At 37.2% G+C, this 13,102-nt stretch overlaps 1 protein-coding gene across 2 annotated transcripts in view; it reads right to left on the bottom strand.

Annotated features, from left to right (window-relative positions):
* Nucleotides 1-308: 308 nt before the first annotated feature.
* TAF2 (TATA-box binding protein associated factor 2) overlaps nucleotides 309-13,102 on the bottom strand; it is a 65,513-nt gene continuing 52,719 nt past the window's right edge. Inside the window, exons 24-26 of one of the 2 annotated variants that reach the window (XM_054190599.1) lie at nucleotides 11,869-12,021; nucleotides 11,350-11,455; nucleotides 309-1,966 (exon numbers count right to left, since the gene is read on the bottom strand). In XM_054190599.1, the coding sequence (XP_054046574.1) occupies nucleotides 1,701-1,966; nucleotides 11,350-11,455; nucleotides 11,869-12,021 (525 nt within the window). In that variant the 3' untranslated portion in view covers nucleotides 309-1,700. The remainder of the gene's footprint in view (nucleotides 1,967-11,349; nucleotides 11,456-11,868; nucleotides 12,022-13,102) is intronic. The other variant, XM_054190600.1, reaches the window with a different exon arrangement.

The following is a 13,102-nucleotide window of genomic DNA, read 5'->3' as shown; positions in this document are numbered from 1 at the left end:
AAGAGATCCCACCAAGGTGGGCTTTGCCTAGGGCGAAGAGCTGCTGGCGTGGCAGCAGATGGGCACCACATCCACCGAGGAGAGAGGCTGCGATGCTGCCCAGGTCCAGCACGCCCGAATCCAGCCCAAATACACCTTAACACGTGTTCCGAGTACAACGATTAGCACAACTAGTAGCACAACAGTAATAAAGGCATATGGCGTTTGAATAACAAAGTATATGCGTATTACAAAACACCTCAGTCTATCAGCTTTCCATTCTACAGGTAATTTGTTATTACAAAAACTACAGGATTCAACAGCAGGTATATAATATAAAAGTATTTATTAACTTTCATGAAATAGAATATGGCTTAAAAAAGTCTTCTTGGGTCCCTGTTGAACTTTCTCTCTTTACCCTAAGAAGGAGAATCAGTCTCACACAGGAATTTGGGAAAAAAAAATTTAAAAAACGTTTAACCCGAATACCATCTTCTAGAAAGCTAAACGTGAAGTGAACTCTGGGCAACAGAAGTCAACCAGTGCATGGAAATAAAACCCCTGCCTCTACACACAAATAAAGAAAACACATAAAAAGTGGCAGAGATGATTTCTCTCCATTATCAAAACTTCTAAAAACTTAAGTTTTTAAATAAAAAAAAATGCTGGATGTAAAGAGTACACTGCATAAAACACAGCTGAAGAAATTTAAATGTATCCGTCATTCAAAGTCCCAGACCTAGGTTAATCTACTAATGTATTTCTCCTGTGGATTCATGAGCTGATCGTATAGAACGCTTCTGAAAAAACCACCCCTCAGCAGGAGGAAATATGTATTTTTTTCAATCTTTTAATTTTTAAGCTTTTCAAAAATATTTTTTTACTTTTAGCAAAGCCATCTTTCAGAATTATATTCCAATGTCAAGCTTGAAGAAAAAAATCTGCCTCTGTCAAAATAATTTGCAAACTTTATTGGATTTTTAAAAGCCTGATTACAGGACAAAACATGCATTAAGCATTTTGCTAAAATTCCAAAAACATAATTGCAGAATGTCATTATATTCGAAGGGTCATGTTCATAATAAATACCTGCAGCTTAAAAGCAGCTTGGAATTTTTGAAGAGTTTTAGTACCTGAAAAAGGCAAATGTTCCGTATACTGTTCTTAAAATTCTGACATTACATTGCAATGGTTAAAGCAAGAAACAGCTCAACTGTAGACTACAGAAAATCCCTGTCTTCTCAGGAGGTCTACGCTTGGTTATACAATACTACGCTGGAAACAGCACTTCACCAAAGGTCTGGCAATTGGCTTCTGCTTAAAACATACCCTGCCTCATAACATTCTTCAAAGGATTAAAACATAATTGATTCTGGCAGTACACATGGTCAGCACGATGTGCAGGGGGTTGCCAGTGGACACGGGGCCCTTACATAAAGGGCTGTTTTCTTTGTTTAAAATGGAAAAAAGTGTGAGGGGTGTGGAGAAGAGTGAAATACAAAATGACTCAGAATCATAAAACATATTTTTTGAATCAGATTATTTCAACAACCGCATATGCAAATAGAAGGCTTCAAACAAGGATGGTGGCAGAGCTTCTGAATTGCTAAGGCAATTCACATATTCTTATTTCCATAAAAAAAGATAGAAGCTTTAGTTATATACATCCTTCTAAGTATTCAGGGAATATTGCAAGTTGAACTCCAGAGAAGCCACCGACATCAGTCTGAAAGTGACGGGGAACAGATTGATCGTGCACTGGCTGGACTGTTAGAGAAAGCAAAGGGATCCTTTTCCTTTTCTTTATTATCATGTTTATGTTTATGCTTGTGCTTATGCTTGTGTTTCTTCTTCTTTTTCTTGTGCTCATGGTGGTGATGGTGATGGTGATCACTATGTTTTGAGGAGTTTGATTCTTTGCTAAACACAGACATCGGCGCTGCTGAGACCGGGTGCATGTTCATCTCTCCCGAAGACTGTTCTTTACCTAAAAAATGGATATAGTGGGATTAATAAATGTTTAACTTGCATTGTTTTGAAACATAAGAAATTCTGAAATATTAGATCAAACCTACATTATCCTTTAAACATGCAAACACAGAATCTGTTACTATACTTGTACCATTAGCTTTTTGGGGTTTGGGGGGTTTTTGGGTTTTTTGTTGTTTTTGGTTTTTTTGGGTTTTGTTTTTTTTTTTTTCAGAAAAGGCTCTGGACATGCCATTAAAGCTCCCATACTACTGACACTTTTTACAGACGAACTCCTTCCTCCCTCAAAAGTATAAAAGTATCCCAGAAAATTAGGAATTGTAGAGAGCTAAGGAGCTGCAAGTTATACTAGTTTCCAGAAATTCATTTTTAAACAGAGTAGGAAGGCCACTATACCATGAATAATAAAAATCTAACTGCTTATGAAAATTATGATAGCGCAGAACTGGCGTGAATTAAAGTGCAATTTTGGAATGTGAACGCCTATTAGTCAGGAGCTAAAGCTCCCTGCAAGAACATACAAACTTTTTGATAGTGAACAGAAGAATTAAACTGCTTTTTCCAAAGATTGCATCTTACAAGCTATTAGCCTATTTGAAAGATTACACAAAGTTTTGTTCTTAAACAAATAGCAAATTCCAATAAAGACAATTATACTATCTTTATCAAGTATATATTTCACAAATGCACTAGAACTACTTATATATTTAGTAAACCTGGTATCTGAGGAGAGAAAATCTGATCCGTGATCTCTTAATCCCTGGTTCACTTTCTCATTCTCTCTTTGGCTCATTTAATACTTTGTTGTTTCACACAAGCTTCAATAGTAGGGATTAAAGGGCAATAATCTAAGAATAACATCTTAATGTGGGCAAACACTGGAAGGCAGGAAAGCTTAAATTCCTTTAGACAGAAATTGAATCAAATCACTTACATTGCAAGAATGTGCTTTAACTACTAGGCAAATGTAGAAAAGCACCATCAGATTTTTGAAGGCAGCTATTCCATTAAGTATTACTTAAAATGGATTTTCTTCACAGCTGCTATAAACGTTGGGCTTTGTAATTATCTTTTTCTGTATATTTGAAAATGGATATTTTCCCAGTACATCATTTTGGTTGGTTGGTTTTGTATCTTTAAAGGCAAGAATGACTGGCCTATGGTAATGATTCCTGGAAGTCTGAAGAGCCAGCTCCCTGTAGTATGACAAACAAGCACCAAGAAAGATTTCCAAGCAATCTTTCTATCCTTATCCAAAAGATTAAGAACTGATTCAATCAAGCACATCTATAGGAAAGTTTCTAGACAGTACAGCTGTTCTGGTTTTTTGTTTGTTTTTAAATATGGCTGGAAATAACAAAACCTACATCTGTAAGCAGTGTTTAGAAGTCAGAATAGAAATACAAAACATTTTTACAGTGAGGATGACCAATGACTTACTGTGGGACATGGTGGAATCCCTATCGCTTAAAGTCTTAAACAGCAGAAGTGATGTCTTCTAGAAATATGTTTAGGGTCGACTGCAAGATGTGAATATGGTGCCACATAAAATTCTGCTGATGTTAGGAAGGAGGCTAGACTAGAGTACAATAGTTTCCTATAGACTTAAAATCTCTAATATGCAAGTATTTTTTAAAAAAAAACAACTTTAATTTTTATTTCATCAGAACTGTGCAGTAGCAAGCTCATGTTATCAATGCAAAGATTTATTGTTAGAACTCACAACTACTTTACTTTTTTATGCATATGATGGCAGATAGAAGATATGCACACAAATTAAAACTTCCACTTGTTGACTTCAATGCAGTTACAACTTTTTTACATTGTTACCTGAAGCAGTTCTTGACATTGCAGACAGCATGCAAGTATACTGTATTTGATGCAAAAAGATTGCTTCACAATTTAACAATTTTCAACTATATTTCTGTTAAGGAACTCCTACCTGTACCTAAATCTATCCCCAGAACCTGAGCTCATTCCTCTAGAGCATACAGCTTTTCAACAAGTAAGAAAATTTTCCTTAGCAGTTGCAAGCATGCAAAACCAGCCATGAAACAGAAGAAAAAACGGTGGAAAAAGGGGCATATCTGACTCGGGCCATTAGATCCAACTGCAACTCAAGGGCTACTTTAATGCTTAAGGAGGCAGTCAATATTCGTAATATGTCACAAATGTCAATGCGAAATGAAAGAAAGTCATTACAAAAAAAAAATAAAATCTACATTTACTGAGCCGGTACTAGGAGTACACATGCACTTCCTTCATAGAGGTCAATGATAGCTATAAGCTGTTGGTTTTTTAAATGAAAAATAACAACTATCCAGAAAATTTCCTCCTACTGCTAAAGAGCGCTTTGAAATCAGGAATCAAATATATTGATCCTGGACGATGTCTCAGAAAGAATGTACACAGACTACTGAACTCAGTTGTCTGTAAAATGGACAGACATGTAAAAGGTCTATAAAAAATTTTACAGCTTTGTACCTGTAAAATTCACCATTAAACTTGCAGAACACTTCTTCATTTTAATTAAGATCTACTTAAAGCCCATGCCAGGATCTTGCCAAACTAGAAAAGCAACGCTACAGAGGAGTTGCTTTCCAGGGCATTAATATCATCCTCATGTCAACAGGGATAGCAGGACTGCTGCAAGGAGGCACGGAGCACTCCCTCTTCCTGCAGGGAACCCACTTCCTCCTGGCGGAGGGAGCAGGACTGGAACCCGGGTTTCTCAAATCACAGAAACACACAAAAAGTGGAGGGTGAGCCCAGGAGCTCGCTTCTGAAGTGGTTAGTAGCATTCCTTGGAAGAAAATGCACATACGCGTGTCTATCCACTTGGATCTCCTTCTGTTTGGGATGTGGAGATTCCAATGTAATTATTGGCTTTGCAGTGTTCCAGCTGACTGGGTACGTGTTTAAAATTAGACACAATTACTAACCCACAGGACAAAGCTCAGAAACTATGTGCACACCTCGTCACTGGGACCGATACAAATGCTGTAGATATCATGAGAGAGAACAAAATCATAGGACGGTTAGAGTTGGAAGAGGCCTTAAACATCATCTAGTTCCAACCCACTACCCACAGATCTCATAGTTTAGTTTTAGAATGAAAAGGGTTCAGGATCTTGATAAGCTTTAAAGTAACATTTTCTGTCACAAGAAAAATCGCTGTCAGATAACTGTATCATCCTGTTCATCAATTATCCAGGACAAATCGTTTTTGAGAATCATCGGTGCATGAACATCAACCAATGTTGTTGGGTACAGTGTTTTACTTATTTTACTCTTATTTATTGAACCTTTACAATTTGGGAACATGTAACTCGAGACTTTAACACGCCAACAAACTTTCATAAGATCTTCCATATGGTCTCTCTTACATTTCTGATTTTGTGTGACATGTGTCGTGGGACACGACAGACTTACAAGTCTCTGTTTCTTCGCATGCACAATCTATTTTTTAAAACAGCTGGCTTATGTAGGACTTTTCCAAATCGATACTTGTTAAAAATGACCCCATTCGCACCCTGATTTATCCAAATGTCAGAGAGGGAGAAAACAACTTCATAAATCACAGCAAAGGGTAAGGCCCATGGGTCCAGTCTTTCGGCTGAGGAGAGGCGGGTGCTCCAGAACCTGATGCCGACCACCTCTGGGAAGAAGGGGACACCAACACGAGCATGCGAACACTTACTGTATTTCTCCCAGAACCCAAAGAAAGGTTGCTAATGAGAAAAATAATGCACTCTCTTTGCCTAACAGTTGAACTGTAGCTCTGGCTAGCTTTTTCTCTAAAGAGAAAACACTAAAAAAAGCTGAAAAGATCTTAAAAACTGTTCTGACAATTACCCTGTTTTTCCTTATTTCTGCTTTTCTTTTTTAATATTACCCTGGAAACATCTAAGACACACTATTTGTTTATTTAATGCTGTGTTTATGCATCTGTTGCACCATCAACAAAGCACACACAGAAAGTCACCAAGCATAAATAATCCCAAACTTCCAGAGTGCGAGTGTCCTGTCATTTGTCTTAAGAAGCAGAATTTCAAAATTATATATCTCTGAAAAAAAGTTACCAATTTTCGGTCTAATAGGGTGTTCTTTTAAGGACCATATGACAAAATTTAAAGTTTGAGAGTGAGAAGTAAAGGTCTAGTTAAAAACAAAACCACCCAAAACTTTTCTGAGGATGCGCTAAATAAATCAGTTAATTTGGCTCCAACATAAAAACTTGACTAGTTCCAATTACCAATTCACTTGGCTTCATATTTTTTAGTGGGATTTATATCCAGATAGATAAGTCCTTATACCTATACCAAAGGATAGCCTCCGTTAAACTATTGTAAAGATGAGCTGGTGATTTAACTAAAATATACTTTTAACCAGTTTTACTAATTTCCTCATTTTGCTTTCATTTAACTTTGTCCTTACATTAAAATAACAGCTTAACTGTGGTGTTATTTTTACTATATTTACTTTAATGTTCTCAAAAATTCTAGAGTATTCCCTACTGTAGAGAAAAAGAACATTTAAATCAGTAGGTCAATTCAGAATACCTGGTGCCTCTTAACAGCTTCAGGTAGTCCACCTGAAAATTTAGTTGCCAGCCTTATCCATCTTAGGGGTTTGAGAACGCTCAGTTGTTTTCTCAGAGACAGTCACAGCTACAATATTATGTTGCTTTTATTAAATCATGTAGTTGACACATTGCAGCCACGCACTGATGCAATTCTCATTTATGTTGTCACTTTATATGTTGAGCTTATGTTTCTTTAAAGTGCTTTCATGCACTTTAGGATAAAGCACTTGAAAACACCCTTCCTTACGAAGGGTACAATTGACCACGTACTATTTCAGTGAGGCAAAAGTATCTACAGAACCTCAGAGCCTATGAGTTACCAGTTTGGAAGCAGTTATATTTTAGGTAATAAAGTCAACATATGTGTTGTATCCAACATAATGGATACTATCAAACAGATATTATGTTAATATTGTATGTAATTAAAGGATAGTCGAACAGAACAGTTCTAACAGCTTTTCCCTCCTTAAAAAGTGAAGCAAAAATCCATCATTGTCAGTGGTATCCGAGAAGCGTTCGTTTATATATTTGTCTGTGTGCCGATGCTTCAGTAATGCTTTTTAACAGGGAGCCACTAACTAATGGCTGAACACTGAGGTACTGCTGCTCCTATCGCTAACTTGGGTAATTCCCTTGAGCTGCAGAGGACCAGACTTTTTACACAGTTCCGACTGAATTCTTATTAACTACTGTATTCACGCTTGAAATGCAGTGATTTGCACCACAGGCTCCAATGTACTGTTTAAACATAGTAACTACAGTAGTTTCGCTCTACACTTTACGGAAATACGTGCTGTATCCAGTTTCAAATCATTCCAGAAACAATTCAATCCAGTTAAACCATTATTTCTTGAAACTGCAGACAGTAAATGTGATAAACAAGACCACAATCCAATCAACATGTATGAGGGTAGCCTAGACCTTCCAAGTTTCATGTACATCTACATGGTAAAGAGAGTGACCAACAAGGTCAGCAGTGGAAATTTCCAGTTTGATTATCCTGGAAAACAACAAATGGATTAATACAATGGCCAAAGATTTTTTTCCGATGTGAGCTGGAATGCTCAGGATGTGTCCACAAAGCCCCACTGCTCCTGAATGTGATCAGAAAAAGGTCTGCCAGGGCACAGAGAGAACATGGCCATATTTACTTTTTCTTCCTTTTGTAGAAATAAAGAGAAGAGAGAATTGGATACTGCTTTGTATCAACTATCAAACTACCAAAAATAGTTGGGAAAATTCTAATTAAATGTTTATCAGTGATGACCTGTTAAGCCATAATGATGTATAACTTCTAGATCACACAGGCTACAGCCAGGCATTTATTTTGGAAGTAGAAAAGTACAGGCCATTCAATAACCACTGACACATACAGCAGAACTTTTTCAAGGTTAATTTTGAAGTATTAATATCTCACTCATGTGAAAGGATAAAGTAAATAAAGAAGTGTATCTTAATTTGCTTTCACTGAAGCCAACAATGCACAACAAGTCACCTTACAGCCTGAAGTGAGAGTTTAAACCTACTGCTTACACAAAATTTGATCTTGAAATTCTTTTGATCTTTAGATAAGAGTAAGGAGCATTACTACTATTCTTGATGATTTAGTAGCAAATAAAAATCTAGTCTTGCATTAGAAACGTGACCTTGCACAGCTTTAGAGGCTCAAAGGAGGCTACCATGTTTCTAGTCCTTAGGGCAGATGAATAATCAACAGCATTCTTCAGGCAGTTCACAACTGATGTGTTGTTTGTTTAAATAACTTCTTGAAAAATGCTCAGAATCCCTTATAGCTACCGGAGTCCACAGTTCTATTATCGTACACATGATCCTTTAGTAGGATTTAAAACATTTTCTATATGAACAACTATGAAAGGTGCTGTAATTATAGTACTGAAATCTGTAATCCTGCAAGAGTTGCAGCACAAGAATTCTTTTCTTGCCTTTGCAGCATGTCTCAACCCTAACCTTTCACGTCTATGAGCAGAAGCATATAGAAAAAAAAAGGTTTTAAACAAAAAATAATATTTTCCTGGCTTTATGGGGGTTACAACAACTTGAACAAATCCAAGTTACCATTTGGGGTGGTGTGGGGGGTGTAAAAAAAGAAGAGAATACACAGATACAGCACAATTTAGACCCAACATGAACCTCCTCCTGGCAGCTGCTGTTCGCAGGCTGTGTTTGGCTGATGACCTAACACTTCATGTGACATGTGGGGACATAACCCACAGCTGTGAGAGGAAAACTGAGTATGGACTAAGAGCTCACTGCGTTCCAAGTAAGAGTCACAGAACTGAGGCAGATACATGATCTTACGATTTACTAACAAGATACTGAGACCATTTCAGAACCTGTTGTCAATCTATTTCACAATAATCACTCACTGAAGTGCGCCCATCCTCCGTCATTGCTGCAAAAACTCAAAACCCCTCAGGAAATATTATCCGCAATTCCTTTGTAAAACAGAACACTCCTATGTGCGAACAATTTTATTTACGTATGCTTTTATTCTTCCCCATCTGTTTGGCATTTCTTCTCAGAAGTATGCCATTTCCTAAAGATTGAACTGTCTTCGTTTACTCGGTCTGAAATTCATACATCTCTGCTTCTAAGAAAAATGCTATGAATAAGAAACAGGTGAAATTTTAGAAGCAAAGAATATCTGAAGTGGAGCTGTTTCTAACCACACAAACCAAAGAAAATTAAATTAATCTGAAGTGTTTCCAAATAATGCTTTTCGAAGGCTTATTATTTAAAATGAATTCTGTAGCAAACCCCAGGATTTGTCTCATTTATTACCTAGGAAAGAAAATGTATTGCAGTGTGCTGAATGCCTAAACGGCAGAGGTGAGAAGGTCACTCTGCACACAAGTGAAACTCAAAGTAGCTTCTGTCTGCTGTAGGTCTACAAAAGCAGCAGTCAACTGGCCATTACTCCGCTCAGACCTTACCCTTTCTGAACTCTAGTGGAAACTGAATATGCAACAGTCCTGGAGCACAGAGCTGGCGTACAGAGGGTCCCGTAAGTCCCATTTGTGAAGTATTTGGCAGACTTTTGGGTTTTTTTGACTTTATATTCCATAGAGTGTGTAAATCTAGTAAAAAAATATTCATTGCAAAATATCACGTAAGAGTTATAAATACTAATCCTCAGCGGATCAGCTTCACACTTGCATGCCCTGGATATGTCATTCTTTGCTGTAACAGAAATGTGATGGTTGATGATAATACTGAGGACAAAATTCAAAGCAGCTCTGAGAGGTTTAAAGGCTGTGTGGAATTAGGCACCTAAGTTCATGACAGCAACCTATATGCAAGCCTTCTCCTTCGCTCTGCTGAAATGCCTATGATTTAGGCAAAAAGTTGTGAGTTTTGCTACTCCACGTATCCAACAACAAATCCATCCTGGTGGAGCTGGCACATGTCATTAACCAAAGGCCATCTGGAATCCAGAAACTAGACCTCCCTGTGTTTTATGTCCCCACATGAACTTAATTTGTAGCTGAGCAATGACAGCAGTTACCTTTTATAAAAAACAAAAACAAAAACAAACAACAAAACAACAAAACCCCTAAGTGGCTAGAGCATCTGCCAAAGAAGTAAAAACGTAAGTCCTAGGCCCTAAGGGAGTATGAGCCTACAGTTTCCACACCCCCAGCCAGCACCAAGGCACCAGCCTCAGCAGGATACTCAGAGCAGGAACATCCACCAGCCCTTCTCTTAAATGGGGCCACTAAATTGCCAGGTCACAGGAAATGCAATTGAGGTCGCCTGTCAGCGCAGCTCAGGACCCAGGGCACTGAGGACGGAACCGACGTTCCAGTTCCTGCTGCTAAGGTCTACTTCTGTTTTACATTAGGCAACCACTGGATAAAAACAGAAAAACAAGCAAGAGCGTAATTACTCTGAATCCTACTTCTAAGGCCAAATACTTCACTTTTAAGCATTGCAGTATTGCAACCCTAAAACCTCATTTTGGATGTGTATCGAAGATCTCTCAAAATGTTTCTTACACAGCCACACTACCTCAGCTTAGCTCCACTGGCACATTCTGGAATTAAACTTAAGAAATGTGGTTAAAATATTTTGAGGAAATGAGACTAACCACTGAATTTCTTTGCTAGTGACAGATAAACGAAGAAGGTGGAAGTTCATCAATGGAGTTCAGCCTGCCTTAAGGTTTTTAAGAAAACTATTCTTTGAGAAGAAATTTTGCCAAATATTTTATGAAAAAGATATTAAGAGAAGCAGTAACAGAAAAGTGATTGAAATTAAACCATTGTACTCATAGATGCAATCTTTTCAGCTTCAAAAAGCCCTTCTAAGCATCTTTGAGGCTTGCATGTTTTTTAACTACTAATGTTATGTTATAAATCATGAAGATTAGAGATTCTTTTTTAACCTGAATAGTCTTGACATGTTTTTTTAAAGTTAATCTTAAAAATTATTATTTTCTCAATGACAACTACATCAAAATAAGTTTTACGTAATTGCTCATGTGGTTGTATTTCAGCTTTATGTTATTCATTTCTTAGCTTTTCACTTTTATAAACACAATACATAGTTACCTTACTCAGATATGTATGAAAACACACATGTACACAGTTATCTATAAATATACTGGAAGCTAAAGAAATGTTTTTACACACCCTTTACATACTTTCTTGAATTCAGTTAACATTTAACACTTACCAGCATTGCATGTACAGGAATAAGCAGTAGCAAAAAAAGTCCCCACAACTGAAACAGTTGAAAAATTCATACTATCATTTTGCAAATAAATTTACTCATACCTGGTGTGGATGGCCTCTCCAACATATTCAAATGATGGTAAATAAAGGCTTGACTGTCATGAACCGTGTCCATATCAATTTCCTCCTCTTCTTGAGAGTTTGAGAACTAAGATATCAGGAAAAAAAATAAGCAGATGCTAATAATTCATAGAAATATCACTAAACATATCTTAAAATATTTTATTTCTGAGGTAAATTGGGGGTGAGAGGGAAAGGAAGTGATATCTACCACTGCAAAGGAATAAAAATTCAGTAAAATTAAAAAGGGTCAGTGTTGTGTCTTCTTTCTAATTTACCGTGAAGCTGTGTGAACAAGAGCATTAGCTGTCAACTTTAGTTCTTGCCAGCCAATGAAGAATCTGATGGGAAATGATTTTGCCAAAGTAAGCGTAACAGCTACTGTACACATATACACAACATGTCTTTTGTTTGAACACAGCTTTAAGGGAAGTCAGCAGAAGCCACTGCTGTTATTCTGAACACCCTACATATTGTGCAAGTTGAATTTCCATTTCTTACTCTGATTTTGAGTTTGACTTTACTGTCTTCATTCTTCTCTAGTATTTGCCCTGGCTCCAATGGAGACCCGAGTGGCATATCAGCCTTCCTCTTCACCCCCTGCTGATGACCAGAAATGCTGGATGCTGTTTCCTTAATAAGATGATCATCCTCCTGAAGCAGCATTAAAAGACCAAAATTAGAAGATAGCAAGAGCCATGTTTCAGCTTAAAAGAGACCTGATAGCTGAAAACACTTCTGAGTAAAGTGGGTGATTTGAACAAAGTTTTCCCTGTAGTTCTGGCAAAAAGTATTTTCTAAAACCCTGTATGGATTTGTGCCAACCTCTCCTACAAACATAGTTTCTCTTTACTTCTGTCCCTGCTCCCTCTGCATATCTAGCATTGGCATCTTTGCTGTCCCTTCTCACAATCATGGTACTGTTGGTGTGCAACAACATTTGCTGCCTCTGAATAGCCTTTCTATAAATCTGTGCCTTGCAGACTCTCCTCAGTCCAAATCTCAGTTGAAAAACTGTGATAGCCTCTGATCTACACAGGAGATTTAGCTAAATCTTCTTTTAGTTAGCTTTAAAAGCTAATGCTTACTTTGCTGAATACAAATCATAACAAGCACTTATATATAACATGGGGTGGGGTCTTTTTGATTTCACAACAATGTTTACTAAGAAGAGTTAAACTGTTTTGTAAATTACCTAGATTATCAACAAAAGCAGGGTCAAAGGAATATAAAAATAGCAGGAGAGTCTACGAAGTTACACATAGAGTCATTAAAACAGGAGACAGGTGGTTTCAAGAAGCCCAATACACAAAATATAGAAGGAAAAATAAAGTACCTAAGGAAGCAAACATAATTAAAAGTCCACTAAAAACTAGATATACTAAAAACTAGATAAAAGCCGTATCGTAGATTCTCAAGAGCACATGCTGCTCCACTAAACTGTTCTTCCTCTGTTCTACAAAGGGCACTGTAGCCCCACAAACTCGTGCCCTGAACAATTCAAATTCAAGTGGGTAATTTTTAGCATCCTCAGCAAATTCAATGCTACAGGTCTATTAGTACCGATTTTAACATGTTTATGCTCTCAGAATATACAGTCTGCTTTAAAGAATCTAGTTAATCTGATGTATTCTATCACCGGTTAAGTCTTTTTTCCCCCCAAATACATATTTCCCTTTTTTCATCCCTATTATTTAAGCCAACACACTGCTGTTGTGAAACACTTCTGGATAAA

Source organism: Rissa tridactyla, chromosome 2 (assembly GCF_028500815.1).
Source record: "Rissa tridactyla isolate bRisTri1 chromosome 2, bRisTri1.patW.cur.20221130, whole genome shotgun sequence".
In the NCBI taxonomy this organism is placed as follows: domain Eukaryota; kingdom Metazoa; phylum Chordata; class Aves; order Charadriiformes; family Laridae; genus Rissa; species Rissa tridactyla.
This window is presented reverse-complemented; position numbering and strand designations above follow the sequence as displayed.